The sequence below is a fragment of the Martes martes genome (assembly GCF_963455335.1).
Source record: "Martes martes genome assembly, chromosome: 2".
Taxonomy (NCBI): Eukaryota; Metazoa; Chordata; class Mammalia; order Carnivora; family Mustelidae; genus Martes; species Martes martes.
The window spans coordinates 109,599,211-109,618,275 of record NC_137889.1 but is presented as its reverse complement, the minus strand read 5'-3'; the positions used below and the strand labels follow the sequence as shown (position 1 = coordinate 109,618,275).

Sequence of the window (19,065 nt, the reverse complement as noted above, 5' to 3'; positions counted from 1 at the left end):
GGAGAAGCAGGCTCTGCCCTGAGCAGAGAGCCTGACTCGACTGAGGGGTGGATCCCAGGACACCAGGATCATGACCTGAGCCAAAGGCAAATGCTTAACTGCCTAAGCCACCCAGTACCCCTGCATTGCAGGAATTTTTATAAGGAATTTCAGATTCAATTTTCAAAAGCCTCCTGAGGCTAGGAAGTCAAGCCAAGGACTTGTCCAGTTGTGTCTTGTTACAAGGAGAACAAATTCTTATTGAACTTATGCAAATACGTGTGTTGTGGGATCAGGTAATGAGAAAAGGATAAATATTTCAACCTCCAATGCAAAGGTCCACTTTACTAAATTGCTATAAATTATGCATAGCTTGAAAGAAAGGAGAGAAGGGAGTCCTTTAAATCTGGAAAACAAAGCATTGAAGAATTAGTAATGTTTTAAATAAAGTCATAAAAATTATAATTATCTTTATTAGTTCATTCAGTGTTACTGTTTTGTTTGATCTTGGGTTAGCAGCTTTATGAATCAATTGGTTTTCCATTAAAGTTTTAGAAATTCTTACCCAAGTGGTGCCTGGGTGGCTCAGTCAGTTAAGCATCTGCCTTCGGGCTCAGGTCATGATCTCAGGATCCTGGGATCCAGCCCCACATCAGGCTCCCTGCTCAGCAGGGAGTCTGCCTCCCCCTCTGCCCCTCCCCCTCCCTCAACCTCCTGCTCATGCACTAGCTCACAGGCTCTCTCTCTCAAGTGAACAAATAAAAATATCTTAAAAAAAAAATTCTTACCCAGGTTCAGGTTACAATCTTTAGGTTATCAGAATCCTGCCTTTTAGTGTACCTGTCAGGGTCTTTTCCATGAATCTCTTTGAAGATAAAGCACTTTTGCAGGAACACTTTTGCATAAACATCAGTGTAAAACAATAACTGTAAATGACAAAAGACTTAAAAATGGCCAGTTAAAGATCTGATGAGTTCACATACACATACACACACAAAATGATGCAATTGATAAATATATTTAGTTATTTTTGTGACATATAATATACTTTAAGATAGTGATTAGAATTATGACTGATAACATTATACCAAGTGGGTAAGGAAGCTACTAGAAATAATAAAGGTGAAAGAAAGTAACTGTATAAGGAAAGTGGGTAGGCATATGTGAACTGGCAAATTTATAAATATATTTCATAATTTCTAAAAGTATATTCTTCCGCATAATAAATTTTTCAGTGTGATACAATACATGTTTATTAATGGACCCAAATATCTTTTGTCTCCCTGGAAAACTTTAAAAGCCAGAAGTAGATAAACTTATGTTTTGCATTTAGTGTTTATCTTATTTGAAATGATTTAGATATGCAGTGAGTATCCATTATTTAGTTTAATTTAATATAAATTTTTATCTTAGAATAATTTAGAGTAATTTAAATATACTTGTTTTTAACAATTATGCTTGGGTAAGACATTAAACAATTAACCATTATCTTAAGTTATTTTTCCTGTTGACAGATTTTGAAGGTATAGAAATAGGATGAGCTTATTTGGTTCCTAAACACAGGCAGAAAAAGTTGTATGTTTGCATTACATTTTAATATTGACAACTCTGAACACATGCTTGTTTTTATTAAACCAACAAACTTAAACTACTGTTTATTTATCAAAGATTATCCCAGATCATGTGAACTTATAAAACATTTGGGTTAGCTTCTGTGTTTCTGAGAGTATACATGATTTACATAAATGATTAATTTTCTTTAAGCCAATTAGAGGGCTTTATAAAGTAATTTTGACAATACTATTCAGAAGTAGAAAAATATCATATATCTATAACATACATACATAGACATGTACAAACATACAGATGGACACAGATGTCTTATAACTTTTGTTTGAAAAATTTTAGCCATGTCTCACGTACAAAACTCAACAGTTGAATCCAAATTGTGTTTCTGGCAGATGGACTAAATTAATAAGGTTATGCTCTGATGACCAAAGAGCTTTTACTAAAGATTTTTTATTTGAATGCTATAAGGCTCCTTTTAGAGCTGTTTTTTGAAACCACTTTGTCTTTGAGAAGTTTCTGCATACTAATCAAAGAATGCATTCCATTGTCTCTGAGAGGTTTGGAATCCTCTCTTTTAAGGGTGCCCCTTAAAATGGACCTCCCTAAGTTAAAGATTCCCCATAGTGACCTTTATAATTCCAAAAGTTCACCCATTTTCCAAAAAGACACCAGATCCTGGTCCATAGACTAGGTGGAACCCAACTTTGCCTTTGGATTCCCTAAGACCTTTTAACTAAGAGTGGCTATGTTTTCTAACAGCAACTGTTCTAAAACACATAGAATCACATGTTTTGAACACCCTTTTGAACAAAGTGGGTACTACAAAGAAGCTTCAACAAACAACATATAGGTATGCACAATAAAGTTGGAGAGCTTAAAACTGCAGAGAAAACAGAGCTCAGAACCAAGAGAGATCCTCAGATTCTGGGGTTGGTGAGAAGGCAGTGAAAGCTCAGTGGGTTCTGTGGATACCAGCACCCTTTTGCTCACTGGCCTTGGAGTCATTCGGGATCGTCTCTGGATCCCGCTTCTGATGCCATGAAATGCCCAGAATTCATAAATAGCAGAGTAAAACCAATGAGTTACCAAAGTAGTAATTAGTAAAATGTGCACACATCAAGAAGACAGTTTGTAAAGCAGAAGCATTCAAACCAAAACATGGAGTGAGACTCAGGAGCATAGCGGCTTACATAGTGAGCATACGGTGACTGTTCATTCTTCACCGTCACTGAATATATTAGAATTTTCTTAAGTGATAGGGAATTGTTCAGGGGTTACCTCAAGTCAACTTTGGGAAGCAACTGACATTTTGCTTTTCATGATTTTCAGAAGCATGTGTAAGAAATGACCCAAGCTCAAGTTAGTCTGGCAAAACAAGCTAACATAAACTGTGTGTGTCTTAAACTGGTTTTGTCTGCTCAGGAAATTTTTAAGGCTGGTCTTCGTTTTCCTAATTTTTTTTTTATTTTAACAGTTTCATTTATTACTACTGTAATTTTTACTATTTCCTTTCCTCTGGTGGCTTTAGTTTACTCCTCTTTTTCTAGTTTCTCAAAGTGGAAGTGTAGGTTATTGATTTGAAATCTTTCTTGTCTTTAATTTACGTGTTCACAGCTATGAATTTCTCTCTGACAAGTTTTAGTGTGTTGTGTCCTTGCTTTCATTCATCTCAAGATATCTTTTAATTTGTTTTGTGAGTTCTCCTTTGGTCCTTTGGTTATTTAGGAGTGTGCTGTTTAATTTCTGCATACTTATGAATTTCCCAAATTTCCTTTTGTTTTTGATTTTCTGTTGGAGAACACACTTTGTGTGATTTCAATTCTCCTAAATTTATTGAAGCTTGTTTTCTGTCCTGACACTTGGTCAGTCCTGAAGAATGTTGTGGGTGCACTTATGAAGAATGTGTATTAAATAGTTGTTGGGTGGAATGTTCTATGCATGTCTGTCAAGGGCCTTCTCTTTTAATAATTATCATTTTTGATGTAGGAAAGTAAGTTTTAGACTGAGAAAAATAAAGACAGCAACTCTTTGGTTGAGAAGAACACTGACTATGTACATTACATGTATAGAAAATTTTTAAAAATATTGTGAGTTATTTTCTAAAAATATGTTGCCCTCATTTCTACTTCTGGACTTTATTCCTTCTTAGATTATAAGGTCACATTCTTTTAATTAGATGAGTGTGTATCATTACACAAAAGGGCAAGATTCAAGAATACAGAGTAAGGCTTTGCAATTGACCACCCTTTTCCTTCTCATAGAAAAGTCACATACTTAAAATTTTTTAAAAATAAATTGATACCTGTCATAAAAATTAAAATTTTCCTTAGGCATTTTAAAACACATAATACAATATGACACATCCTTGAATTACCAAACATATATTTTATAAGCTATGTGCTTTATCCTGCTTCATTAAACAAGTTTTTTTTCCTTCTTCATGTGGTTCAGCTTCTTCCCTCAGTTATCTGTTCTCAGCTTTCATGCAGGGAGGGGAGGTGGTACTTTTACTTGATCTCTCCATGGCCTTGGATGTTTAATGATTGATTATTTTTGTTTTCGTGATAACGAATATAACATCGGTCTCAGTTACTAGGGTTATTATTTCATTTTTCCATCTCAGTTTTCAAATGGAGAACAAAATTTCTATGGGAATTTTAGAAAACAAATTAGAAGAGTTCTTCCATTTGTATGCTGATATATGATGATAATTATGAGAATATTCTTACTTTTCCTTCTTTTCCAACTTAAGTGTTCCCTTCCTCTCTCTATCCCTTCCTTGGTCCTTTCTTTTCTCTCCCTCTCTCCCTTCCTTCCTTCTTTCCTTCCTTCCTTCTATCCAGTAACAGTTGTTGACCCTTTCTATTACTCTTAACAATGAATTTTCCATAACATTCTCCTCAAGCTATATAATTTCCTCTTGGAAGAATGTGACGGAACATAGGATTGGGGTTCTTTTCATTGAAAGTGACAGAAACTCAATTTAAACTAGTTTAAATGTAGAGAAAATTTATAGGTTCATTTTTTTTTTTTTTCAAAGCTCTAAGGGTTGCCTACATACAGACAGATCCAGGGGCTCAAATAATGTTAGGATTCTGTGTCTTTCCTCTCGTAGTTCTGCTATTTCCCCTTGGCTTCTCTCCATGTGGTAGTAAGATGGCCAAGAATGGCCCAGGAATCCTCTATCTCAGTGACCCCAGCAGAATGGGGACTTCTCTAATATCCATGTATCAGAACCCCAGAATATGTTAATTTGTACTGCTCTGGTCAAGTGGTCACTCCTGAGCCTCATGGGGATGGGGCACCATGGTGGGAAGGTTGGGAGATGTGGGAAGTGAGGACCTGTGATTTTTAGTTCCGTCAAAATCTCATGGAATCCTGATTATGAAAAATGCAATATAAGAAACAACTTAATCTTACAGTAAAAATACAAGGATCATTTAGAATTAATAATGCAAATTCTTGAATCTGGAAGTAGAAACAATTTTAAGGAGACAAACTTCATAAGCACTTGGTGCTTATGCGGCTATATTTCCACTACCTATTGCAGAGATTATAAAGCTTTCTCATGAGCCAGTACTACTGTGTGATTTAGTTTAGTGAGACTCCAAAAAGGGAAGACAACTTTTTTGTAATAGCTTTATTGAGACATAGTTCATACACCATTAAATTCAACCTTTTTTTTAAATATATTTTTTAAGATTTGTTTTATTTATTTATTTGACAGACAGAGATCACAAGTAGGCAGAGAGGCAGGCAAAGAGGGAGAGAGGAGGAAGCAGGCTCCCCGCTGAGCAGAGAGCCTGGTGCGGGGCTCGATCCCAGGACCCCGGGATTACAACCTGAGCTGAAAGCAGAGGCTTTAACCCACTGAGCCACCCAGGCACCCCTAAATTCAACCTTTCAAAGTAGTATTACAATTCAGTTGTTGTCAGTATATTTAGACTTGTGGAACCATAACCTTTATTTTATTTTATTTTATTTTTTAATTTTAAGAAGGCTCTACACCCAACATGGGGCTTGAACTCACAACCCTGAAAGTAAGAGTCACATATGCTCTACTGAGTGAGCCAGTCAGGTGCCCCACAATAATCACATTTTAGAACATTCTTATCATCTCAAAAGTAAAGCATTAGCAACCACTTCCCATATCCTCTTCCTGAGCCCCTGGCAACCACTTAATCTACCTTCTGTCTGTACAGATTTGTCTATTTAGGACATTTCATAAAAATAGAATTATATAATGTGTGGCTTATTGTGACTAGCTTCTCTTACTTAACATAATGTTTTCAAGTTTCATCCATGTTAAAGTATATATCATATTAAAGTATGGTTATACCGCCTTTTTTTAATCCATTCATCAGTTGATGGACATTTAGATCATTTCCACCTTTGGTTATTATGAATGATTCTTTGATTATTCATGTATCCGTTTTTGTGTGGACTTATATTTTCAGTTATCTTGGGTATATTATAAGTGGTGTCATCATTTGGTAACTCTGTGTTTAACATTTGAGGAATTGGAGAAGTTAAGTTTGATGATTTATCAGTGATGATTCTAGTGTGCTTATGTATCCCAACATAAAAGGGAAACACACCGCTCCAGCTTCTTCTCCTTGATTACAAATATGACTCTGTCTCAAATGCTGCGTATCATAATTTCTCCTATATTCTAAAACTCATCAACACTAGAACAGACTCTCTGAGGGTCATTCTAGTTCATCAGTCTGTGCCAAGCAAAGGACCCAGCTTGGAGCTTTCTACATGCTAAGGACCATGGCAGAAAAGGAGCACTGGGTAAAATGGAAACATAAACCCAAACAAAATCTGTAGTTACACTTTGTATCATTCAAGAGTCACTTCAGAAAATATTGTAGATATACCAAGCAGAAAAAGATGAAATACAAGGCATTAGGCACTTACACCTCATTAAAAGGGCAGGAGGAATAGAAGTCAGAGGGTAAGTGCCAGGCTTCTGGTTTCAAGGTTACATATCACCGCCATTTTGATCCAGAGATCAGAAACTGCTAGTATCACACAGAAGTGAGGAAACTGTGAGTATCTCATCAGAGCTTCCCTGCACCACAGAGATGGCAAATACACAGGGATATGAGTTCAGAAGCTGTCAGCTCATATGTACCCTAGAAACTGCTTTCCCCTGAACTCTCCTGGAAAGGAAGAACAGCCTCTCCTCTGTTTTCCTTTCAAGTCACATAGAAGTGCATATCATTGGCAGAATTTAAATCACGTGGAAGCCAGAGAAGTGCAATTTTTGGCATCCCAGCTTGGCAATACAGGAGGATAGGGACAGAGAAGCTGGGAGAAATGAAGGTGCAGGGACAATAGACAATGTCTAGCACGTTGTCAGATACAATTTAAATCAGATGATCCACATTGTCGTCAGGACACTTATTCATGTAAGTGACAAATAGTATTTAAAGGCTTTCCAGTGGAACATCCAGTCAAGGTGGTGGTGTTTGCCGAAGTTAGTCAATGACTTCCCACATTCTCCTTGCCCCATGTGTTTCATCCCACTCCATTAATTCCCTGACTCAATTTTTCTTCCAGTTGTCTTCTATTTTTTTGTGTTTTAAGAAGACTCCATGCCTAGCATGGAACCCAACTTGGACTTGATCTCACAACCCTGAGATCCAGACCTGAGCTGAGATCAAGAGTTGGACACTTAACAGACTGAACCACCCAGGCACACTGGTTCCAGCTGTCTTCTAAATCTATTCCTGAATCTAGGCCAACCAGTACCTAAAACAAGTCTTGCTATATAATAGTTTTGTTTTGTTTTGTTTTGTTTTGTTTTGTTTTTGAGCGTGAAAGAGAGGGAGAGGAGGGTGGGCAGGGGCAGAGGGAGAGAGAATCTTAAGCAGGCTCCACACCCAGCACAGAGGGGCTTGATCTCACAACCCTGAGATCGTGACCTGAGCCGAAATCAAGAGTTGGGCACTTAACTGACTAAGTCATCCAGGTGCCCCTATAATAGATAATTTTTAATATTAGTTATTTGAATGACTATACGAATGAATGAGTACTTTATTCAGACTTCTCATTATCATTCCTTTCCCCAAACTTCATTTTCCTTTCAATGATCTTTTAATTGCTATGCTTTCCTCACTTTTCATTTACTTTGGCTAAATGATGCCCATAGCATCTATTCACAAGTTTAAGGTTAGCAGTGATCCTCAACTGGAGAGATTTGGCCTCCTACAGGGCACTTGGCCATGTCTAGAGACATCTGGGGATGGGGAAGACACTACTGGCAAATAGAGGATAAAGTCCAGGGATGCTGCTAAACATTCTACCATGTATAGGATTATTGGATCTAATGGCAAACATGTGCTCACTTGGATATTTTTGACTCAAATCAGCATACATCACTTTTACTCCTATTTCACCAACCACAGTAAGTCACATACCCATGCTAGACTTTGGTGGGGCGAGATAATGGGATCCTCCCCAGGGAGGGACAGGAACTCTTTGTGAACAGTACCATAGTCGGACACATTGTCTCTCCTTAGTGCCTTCACTTGCTTACGTTCGGTAATTCTTGAACCCAAATTTACTGTGTTATCCACACTAGTATCACAGGTGGGGACTAGGAGCCTTAATAATGACAATAAAAGCATCTAATGTTTATCCAGTGATTATTATTTCCCATACATTCAGCCTTTATCTGCATTCTTGCATTTCATTCTCACAGCAACCCATTGAGGTAGTTACTATTTTTATCCCCACTTTATAGATGAGGACACTGAACAACAGAGAGATTAAAGGTACTTGACTACCAAGTAGCTGAAATTCAAATCCAGATCACTCCAATTTAATTTTTTTGTTATTTTGTTTTATTTATTTAAATTCAATTAATGTATAGTATATCATTAGTTTCAGAGGTAGAGCTCAGTGATTCATCAGTTGTATAAAACACCCAGTGCTCATTACATCACATGCCCTCCTTAATGCTTGTCACCCAGTTACCCCATCAGATCCCTCCAGTTTTAAGGCACACATTTCTATTCTAATGCTGCCATTAAGAGCATAGATTCTGGTAATAAAGTGCCTAGGTTCGAAATCCTGGCTAGTGCCAGACACTACTTTATGGCTTGAGCAAGTTCTACAACTTCTCTGTCTCAGTTTCTCCATCTGTAAAATAAGATATTAACAGTACCTACCTCATGGGGTTTTTGTAAATATATAGAAATTAAGGTATGTGGAGTCCTAGTGTGTGGAGTACTAGTGTTGAGAATAGTGCTCGGCTTAAAAAACAAACAAACAAACAAAAAAACCCACTTTGCTATTATTATTAGTTAATGTTTTAGAAAGCTCCACTGGTAATTCTATTCCCCTACCTTCAGTTCCCTCCTTAGTCTTGATTTCCTTTGAGAATCACTGTTCTAAATTTTTGTTCCCCCCTTACATTTGTCTATTTTTGGACTAACACTTTACCAACAGAGAGAGTATATAGGAATATCATTGCTTTCAATCTAGCTGTATAGGTCTGCTTCCCAAACCTTCCCCACCTGTCACTTTTCCTCATGGTTTATTATTTGAACTCTTAGTTTATATTTATGTTGGTGCAAAACAATGATCTAGAATACAGGAGGAGACTGCCTAGGTCCAAGGCCATAATACCGGCCCTGCTCCTTGCCACATGACCTTGCTGATCATTTCTTCCAGTTAATTTTTAAAAGTTGATGGCTTACTGCAGTTTACTTTTAGAAACAATATACTAATTTTCCTCCCCTGTGAAAATCAGGACAAACCAAGCAAGCAGAGTAGTAAATTCTTCTTGGTATAGGTCTGTCTATTGGTCACCAGCATTTTAAAAACCAGATGCTGTTTGAGAAGGCCCTGATGGGCTAGTGAAGTTATTATGACAGAGTGTGCGTGGCTCTTTTTCACGTGGAGTAAAGAGAACTAAACAATTCATTTTCCATTTTACTGCTTAAAATGGAATGAAACAGAATTACTTAGAGGCAAGTTGGAATTGTCTTATTTACCATCCCCCTCAAACTTATATTTTTCTTTAAAAATGTGTTTATTATATAAAGCAGGAGGATGATCCATCCCCCTCCTTTTATGTTGACTTGAAACAATGCATAAACTTCAAGTGCTGGTTTTGATTGTGATTAATTTGAAGTTAGGGTGTTAAACCTCGTGAGGATAATAGGGCTTTCCTGATGATTTATGGTGTTAATGTGTTTTTTCTTCTGAAGTCATTTAAAATAACATTTTTAAAGTTCTGGTCTGGAAATTTCTTTTTCTTTTTCTTTTTTTAGATCTTCCCTACAACAACCACCACCCACCCACCACCCACCCACCACCCTCCCCCCACCTGTATTTGAATTTGTCAGTTTAGCTTTGTAGATTGAGAAGCAATAATTAAGAAACAGCAGTAAGAAAGTTTACAAAGCCTGAGAGTATTTAATTAAGGCATATTATGCTATAGATAAAGTCAAAGCTAAGATTTTGATTGTTTCCATGTGCTTCAATTAGCATCAAATCAATCTTAAATCATTTTATACTTCTGAAGTTTCCAAATAAATTTAGATTTTCTAGATACAGCCGACTGAAATGTAGTCATTTACCTTCTTTGCTGTCTATTCAGCTTACGTTGTGGATCTACTAGGCATCCAGTGCCATAGTAAACCTATTCTTGCCACTGGCTTCTACAAAATTGATGTCTTTAATCAAGTCACGAATATAAATTTGATCAGTGCTGTTCTGTATGGATTAGGATCTAAAGGCTTATACATAAAAGTTATCTATAAGAAGATATATCCTCAGATATGCAGAGTCATGCTGGAGACATACATGGGTTTCCTCATTTTCACACTTTGATTGCTAGGTTAGATCAAAGCTAAATTCTAATTCCATTTAGTTTTATGGAATAATCAGCCTTCTCTCTTTCCTGACCAGTTTCCAATTATTTAGCCTTTTTTCTCTAAAATCCATGGAGCAAAGTTAAGCACTATCTTTCCTCTAATTTCATAGCATATTTGAAGGAGCTTTGTAGGGAATGCAGCAGGAGGACAGAGTACCAAGCATGAAAAAGGCTAGGTTCTTGAATTGTTTTTGCCTCATGCTAAGTTATTTGGGGAATGCAGCAGTCATTATTATTCAAGAGTAAAGTGACACTGGAAAACAACATATTTTCTTCAGGTTAACCATTCAGATTTATTTTAAAAAGGAGAGAAGAGAGTGTTTTTGTTGATTTTAGAGTGAAGGCAATAGGCGTTTCTTTGGCTAATTCATGCAATCCTTGAGTAAAATTTAAACCTGGGTTACTTTGGTAGGATTTAAAGGAGTAGGACACATGTGAATACAATGATATTAGATATGTGTAATTCTGAATAATAAAATAAAGATTAAGATGGTAATTTTGGTCCCTCAAGTACTGGTATTTAAACTTTAAAAATCAATCAAGAGAGAAGATTAAGTGGTGTTTCTTTGGTACTAAAAATGTAAAGCTAAGACCAAATTGTTCTATTTTCACAGATTTAAGATATAAAGAATGATATTTAAAGACATTAAAATGGCTATTAAATTCTCTTCAGTTTGCAAAGAATCTCCTATGAAGTACACTTAGAAGAAATCCCTGAGTACATTAACTACTGTATTAGTATCTTCCTTCATAAACAAAGAAGAACAATTTGAAAGCTTTGCAAGACAGAAACACACTACTTAGCAAAAGGAGTATCTGTGTATAAGACTCCCTCCATAGTGCTTGTAAATTTGGCCAAAATATATGTAATAGGAGAAACAATAGAATCATAAAATTAAAATATGACATTTGGACACATTAACCATTCTTAAGGTAAATCCAAAAACCATTGTCTTATGGTGTTTCTGTTTTGCCTTAACCACTCGATATTGTTCTTCACTGTTTCCAGCACTTGCTCCCTAGGTTTTTCTCCTGCTCCAGCATCTGGATACTTTTTGAAAAAACTCTCCATCTAGAAATGAGAGAGAAATAATTAAGAAAGTCATTTTCAGCCCAATTAGTATTCGAGGCTTTTATTTACAAGCTGGATTTGTCTTCTTCTTCCCTGGAAATTCATTATCATTGCACAACACTGAGTTACATGTCTTGGTGCATCAATTAGACTGAGCCCTTCTCTCAGATTGGCAATCATTACCCATGACTTTTGGACTTTTGGCAGCATGTCAGGTCCAGAGAGGCTCTGCCATCTTGGGGAAGGAGAGCAGCACACTAACGGCTGCATCCCCTCTGTGCTTCCGCTGCTTCTCTATTTTCTGTGCATGGTTCCTGGAAAACCCAATGTGTGGAATGCGGGCTTTGCTTAGCCTTTCGCTTCAGGAGGTGCAACTATTTTAATATACTTTTAGCTCCCTTATCAAGGCCTCATAATACCACCTCTGTTAACCTTGGTTCTCTCTTTCATCTTCCTTCCAAAATCCTCCGCCAAACTCGATCATAGTATTGTCTGTCACTTCCAAATATAAGAATAATTTTATTCAGAAGAATGTTAACATTCCAATACATAATATATAGATAATGAAAATTCATACAACCTCAATTTTCCACCATTAATAAACATTTTTCCCTCTGGAAACTGAGATATTTGAAACTTAAGCATCTTTAAGTTCCAAAACTATGAATTTTGAAAGGAATCAAATCTTGACTATCTTATTCCAGGTTACCTACAAGGAAAGGGGAGACATACTGTCCACACTTTGGTAAGCCAGAAAGTCTCATGTAGCCTTCTAAGCCTCTCACGGCCTCAGCTTTCTCAACTTTTACACTCTGTTTGTTACTTGAATTGTTTTCAGTTTAGAAAAAGTAGGTCTACATTTAATTAGATATAAAACTTATTTCTTTCTCCTTGTCTTCTGAGATCTGAATAGAGAAAATGCCATTTCCATTTGGGAAAAAAAAAAAAGGAAAAGAAAAGTTTAATTCTGTTCTTCCTAGACAAGTTTAGAGGGATTTCACTTCATACCTGCCAGAGCTGAAGTTCAGTGTTGAAAGGTTCTGCTATCGTGACAATCCTGCCAAGGTTTCTGTCATTGAGTGTATATCTGAAGAGAAATTTAAGGAAGGAAGAGGAAATATAAGTGCCCAGAACTTTAAATCCTTTCTCTAGATGTAGAAATGTCCTTTTGATTTGTGGGGTTTTAAAAATAGTAATTTTCAAAGTAAGCAAAACAGTAAGTAAACACATTTGATTTAAAATTTCTATTCAGGAAAAATTCTTAATACATCTTTCAACCTTTTTGTAGACAGAGCCACACCACCATCCCAGATGCGGTAGACTGCTGGTTGGATTCTCCCAAACTGTTCTTTTATCCTGCACACATGAGAACCCAGACAGAGATCACATTCCTCCACCTCCCTCAGGGCGCGGTGCAGATGGGCAGCTCAGTTCTTATCAGAAGAACAGGAGCAGAAACACCACATTCAATCTCTGCTTCCTTGCTTGAGTGAAGGAAAATTGCTTGCCCTTTATTCCCTTCCTCCAAGCTCTAGCCACACTGACAGGATAAGGTCCTAGGCCTCGTGGGGCAGAACCCTTTAACAACTTGGGAGTTCTCGCTTCAGGAGACTAGCATGAGTGAGAAATAATTATGTATGTCCTTTAAGCTGCTGCATTTCTGTGCTTCCCACACAGCAAAGGAGCTCTAGTCAACTTTACCCTGATAAATCCTCCATGCATCTTCCTTCAGGTACAGAAATTTGAACATAAGCTATTTATTCTTTCAAAAAGCTTTATGAGCTATTTGCATACTGTATTAGTCTGTATCACCCTATATGATCTATATTAGTCAGGCTACGCAAAGACACTTGAAGCTAAGTGCAAGGATAGGATTTTAGAGATGATACTCTATTCCTGTCCCTGTCATACTTTCTCTCTTAAAGAACAAGAATCAGAAATTTCCTTGCAGACCATAATACAAATAAGTGCAATTATTGAAAATCTCATTGCAACCAATCACGGTGTGAAAAAAACAACCACAAGAATTATGTTCAAGAATTTGAACCACTGGAATGCCAGGGAAGGATAAAAGAAAACATATCACTACATGGAGAGGTAAACAAACATTAGAAGAAATTTTACATTTAAAAATTATCACATAAGGGACGCCTGGATGGCTCAGTTGGTTAAGCAGCTGCCTTCGGCTCAGGTCATGATCCCAGCGTCCTGGGATCGAGTCCCACATCGGGCTCCTCGCTTGGTGGGGAGCCTGCTTCTCCCTCTGCCTCTGCCTACCACTCTGTCTGCCTGTGCTCGCTCGCTCTCTCTCTCTCTAACAAATAAATAAATTAAAAAATAAATAAATAAATAAATAAATAAAATTTTTAAAAAATAAAAATTATAACATAACAAAAGCAGAAGCTAGGTCAGAAATTTTACATTTAAAAATTATCATTTTACATTTAAAAATTATTTTACATTAAAAAATGTAAAACTTTTACATTTAAAAATTATCATTTTACATTTAAAAATTACATTTAAAAATTATCACATAACAAAAGCAGAAGCTAGGTCAGAAATGGAGTTGATGTGCTCATGCTCCCCACTGTGGATTCCAGACCAGTACTTCTCCACTCTTTTTTAAAAACCTCTGTTCCTTCTAGTTATTCCTCCTCACCTAACTTATGATACACTTTAGCACCTGACTCCTAGTCTTCCTCTCTACTCCACGCTGTGATTTCAAGGCCCACATTGATGATAAATGTAACATCTCAGCTCCTTAGTTTCTTGACATTCTTATTCCCAATGATATTTTCTTTGCTTTGACTGTCAATTCCCATGATCATTCCTTGTGATCATCAATAAGTACACTGTCTCTAAAATTGTTCATTCATGCACCCTTCGTGATAAAATTTACCTTTCAGGTTCCACTGTGACCATTCTCTGACTTCATATGGATTTCTGGCCCATCAACCATCCCTAGCCCTACTCTCCTGGACCACCAGCTCTTCCTTTTCTTGTACTTGTTTCCTTATATAGTTTAGATTCCAGGGTCTACCATTTCCAATAACATTTTTTCCTAAGCTCTAAACTCCCTTACAGTTTAATAACTTGTTACTAGCAACACTCCAGCTTTGGATGAAATCAACTGCCCATTTCCTCTGTGTTTGCGTCAAGTGGCTAATCAGTCAAGGGAGGTCACCCAACTTTTTCCAAAATGTTTCAGTATAAATTCATGAATATCAATCTTAGATGGACCCTCCATGTTGACAGTCCTCCTACATTACCCTGGACAATTCATTCTCTTAATCCTGAATTACTTTTTTCAAGTGTTTTCACTCTCTTCCAACCTCCAGACAATTCTCCTACTTCCCTCCTTCTCCAACAAAGATGACCTTGTCTTCTAATTCACAGAGGAAATACATAGTAACTCCTACATCTTTTAGTTTACAGACATACAAAGATACCTGTTTTTCTTCTGTCGTCTGTGCATTGACTCCAACTTCTCCCCACTTTCTTAAAAATTTTATTTTAAAAAAGAATCTTTTCTGTCTTACATATTAAATCTCTCATTCGTCACTGGCTCTTTCTCATCAGCTTTAAAATAAAGTAAACAGGGGCGCCTGGGTGGCTCAGTGGGCTAAAGCCTCTGCCTTCGGCTCAGGTCGTGATCCCAGGGTCCTGGGATCGAGCCCCACATTGGGCTCTCTGCTCAGCGGGGAGCCTGCTTCCTCCTCTCTCTCTGCCTGCCTCTCTACCTACTTGTGATCTCTGTCTGTCAAATAAATAAATAATAATAAAAAATAAAATAAAAATAAAATAAAGTAAACATATTAAAACTATCTTCCATGGGGGCGCCTGGGTGGCTCAGTGGGTTAAAGCCTCTGCCTTTGGCTCAGGTCATGATCCCAGGGTTCTGGGATTGAGCCTCGTATTGAGCTCTCTCCTCCGCCAGAAGCCTGCTTCCTCCTCTCTTTCTCTGCCTGCCTCTCTGCCTACTTGTGATCTCTGTCAAGTAAATAAATAAAAATCTTTGGAAAAAAAAAACCAAAAAACTATCTTCCACAAAGAAAAAGAAAAGTATTCTCTTCCTTGATCTGACATCTCTTAATATCCTTTATCTCACCTCTTCATTCATGGTCAAAATTTACAAGACAGTTATCTACATTTCGTATCTTCATTTTCTCTCCATTGATTGATTAATTAAATTGCTTCAATTTAGGTTCTGCCACCATCGTTCCACTGAAAAACTCTTTCTAGAGTTACCAATAGCTTTTATGCCAGTAAATCTAATGGACATTTTTCAGTCTTGGATTTACTCAAACCTTAAGTAGCATTTGATAAGAGACTATAACTTCCTTGAAACAATCTCCAATTCAGCATTTCAAAAGAGACTCAATGGCATCATAAATAGGAAACTGAATTCATTGTTCTCCTTCTCCTTATCATTTCTACAAATCTAGGCATTATCTTTGTCCCCTCACTTCTATTTCTAATTCACCAAGCTCTACATGTTCTTACGTCTTCATCTTAATTGTTATATCCAGAGTCCAATCTACCACTATGTTTTTCTGGGACTGCGCCAATAGCTCTTTAATACCTTTTCTCAAATTCACTCTGGCCCCCATCTGGGTCTGTGCTTTACCACCAGAGCTTTCTTTTCAAAATAAAATCAGTCATTTCACTTTCTTACTTAAAATCTTTTAGTGACTTTGCACTGTTCTTATAACAACAGCCCAAATCTTAACCTGACCCTGCAAAGGTTGGCCCTTATCTTTTCTCTTTTCTGATAGGAGGTATTCAGCCAGGAACGTTTCATCTCCTGTTCACCTAAATAACTTGTGCTTTTCCTTTAGAATTCAGCTCAACCATCACTTCCTTAGGGAAGCCCTTAATGTCCAAATTCTCTTTACTTGGTCAGTTTCCCTTTTATATTCTTCCAATGTGACTAGAACCTCTTCTGTTTGCAGTTATTACAGTTTTAAGTGTACGTGCATTTGTGTGATTCCTTAATTAGTATTGGTCTCCATTACCAGATCTTAAGCTCCATCAGGACAGAGATCCAGGTCTGTTTCTACTATTATATCTCCAATCCCAAGCACAATGCCTGGTTCATAATAGATGTTATATAATATTTACTGGATAAAAGGATTATAATTTAAAATGAGATATCAGTTTTTATATACTCAATTAGCAAGGGTATTTCTTTTTTTCTTTCATTTAAATTCTGGGTAGTTGACATACAGTTCAATATTGGTTCAGGTGTAGAATTTCAGTGGTTCATCATTTATACATAACACCAAGTGCTCATCATAAGAAGTGCCCTCCTTAATACCCATCACTCATCTATCCTATCTACCTCCTAGCTCCCTCCATCAGCCCTTGGTTTGTTCTCCATAGATAAGAATCTCTCATGATTTGTTTCCCCCTCTCTCTTTTTCCTTCCTGAATATTCATTGGTTTTGTTACTTAAATTCCAAATATGAGTGAAATCATATGGTATTTGTCTTTCTCTGGTTTATTTTGCTTAGCATAATATACTCTAGCTCCACCCAGATCATTGCAAATGGCAAAATTTCATTCTTTTTGACAGCAAAGTAGTATTCCATTGTATATATACACCACCTCTTCTTTATCCATTCATCAGCTGATTGGCATTTGGGCTCTCTCTGTAGTTTGTTATTATTGATAATGCTGCTATAGACATTGGGGTGCATGTATTCCAACAATTGTGTATTTTTGTATCCTTTGGGTAAATACCTAGTAATGCAGTTGCTGGATCATAGGGTAGTTCTATTTTTAGCTTTCTGAGGAACTGCCATACTGTTCTCCAGAGTGGTTGCACCAGCTTGCATTCTCACCAACAGCGCAAGAGGGTTCCCCTTTCTCTGCATCTTGCCAACACCTGTTTTTTCCTGTGTTGTTAGTTTCAGCCATTCTGACAGATGTAAGGTGTTATCTCATCATGGTTTTGATTTGTATTTCCTTGATGATGAGTGATGTTGAACACCTTTTCATGTGTGTCTGTTGGCCATCTGTATGTCTTCTTGGGAAAAATGTCTGTTCATGTCTTCTGCCCATTTCTTAACTGGATTATCTGTTTCTTGAGCGTTGAGTTTGATAAGTTCTTTATAGATTTTGGATATTAGCCCTTCATCAGATGTTATTGAAAATATCTTCTCCCATTCAGAGAACTGCCTTTTAGTTTTGTTGATTGTTTCCTTCACTGTGCAGAAGATTTTTATCTTGCTAAGTCCCAATAGTTCATTTTTGCTTTTGTTTCCCTTGTCCCTGGTGACGTGTCTAGTAAGAAACTGCTGTGGCCAAGGCCAAAGAGCTTGCTGCTTGTTTTCTTCTCTAGGGTTTTGATGGTTTCCTGTCTCACATATGGGTCTTTCATTAGCAAGGATATTTCTAAAGACAGCCCTGAGTATGAGCAAGGGTTGGAAAATGGGCAAAGTTAATAGTAAATTTTTTTTCTGGGTGGCCATTCTGCAACATTCATCAGACAGTTTGGAACAGTTTTATTATCCAACACACAGTGATTGGTTAAATAAACTAAGATTATCTACACACTGAAATATGATTGAGCATCAAAAATAACATTGAGGAAGCATCAAAAATAACATTAAAGACATGAAAAGACATCCACAATAAAGGATGATGCAGGGGGAGAAGCAGGTTATAAAACCACATGTATCGTATGATTCTATTTCTATAAATAAAGAGCCATAGAAAAATGTCTCAAGGTAAATAGTAGTGTGAAAAGGGTTATTTCTAGGTAGTGGAATCCCAGGTAATTTTTGTATTCCTATTTTTGCTTATCTGTATTTTGTGCGGAAAAAAAAAAGTACCTACCTAGTTTATAATAAGAAAATGGGAGATTTAGGAAAAGAATCACACCAAGTTGCTATAATGATATTCTGTAGATTCAAAGAAAGTGTTAATTAGAGGTAAGAAAACAATTTTTCTCAGTGACCTTCTATAATTCTATAATGTTCCTTTTCTGTTTTGTTCTTAATGACTACAAATTAAAGGATATTTTGGGGAACTAGCAATGGATAGATCGGATAAAGACTGAAACTACCTGTATAAATACTAAAAATGTAAGAACAAAATAGTTTAATCCCAATAAACCAGTATCATATAAACTGTAGCATTTAAAGGAAAGTATGTTGTATATTTATCATATTAATTACTTTTAGAACTAAAATAAGGATTTATCTTAAACATTAAAAAAATAACATTATATAACAATCATCTTCTTGGACTTAGTATTTATACAGGTATTATTATATTATCCAAAAGAAATTATTTCAATGCACATAAAACTTGTAATTAAATTCTTACTAAACTTTTTGTCTATGAGGCAGTCTTTAAGTGGTTTCAGTCATGTCCCATTGACTTAATTATCAACCATAGTCATAAATTAAAATCAAACCTTAGCACACTACACTGCTGACTTATTGAGTTCATTCACCTTCACAGTTTCATCTAAGACCTTACTGGAATAAACAAAAGCAAAGACTAACTGCAGATGTATCTTTGGAGGGGCCCCTGCGTGGCTTGG

At 36.6% G+C, this 19,065-nt stretch overlaps 1 protein-coding gene across 1 annotated transcript in view; it reads right to left on the bottom strand.

Moving 5' to 3' along the window:
• Nucleotides 1–9,841: 9,841 nt before the first annotated feature.
• Nucleotides 9,842–19,065, bottom strand: part of ENPEP (glutamyl aminopeptidase) — a 79,760-nt gene continuing 70,536 nt past the window's right edge. The window contains exons 19-20 of the mRNA XM_080795747.1: nucleotides 12,522–12,600; nucleotides 9,842–11,513 (exon numbers count right to left, since the gene is read on the bottom strand). Of these exons, the coding sequence (XP_080651873.1) occupies nucleotides 11,370–11,513; nucleotides 12,522–12,600 (223 nt within the window). The 3' untranslated portion in view covers nucleotides 9,842–11,369. The remainder of the gene's footprint in view (nucleotides 11,514–12,521; nucleotides 12,601–19,065) is intronic.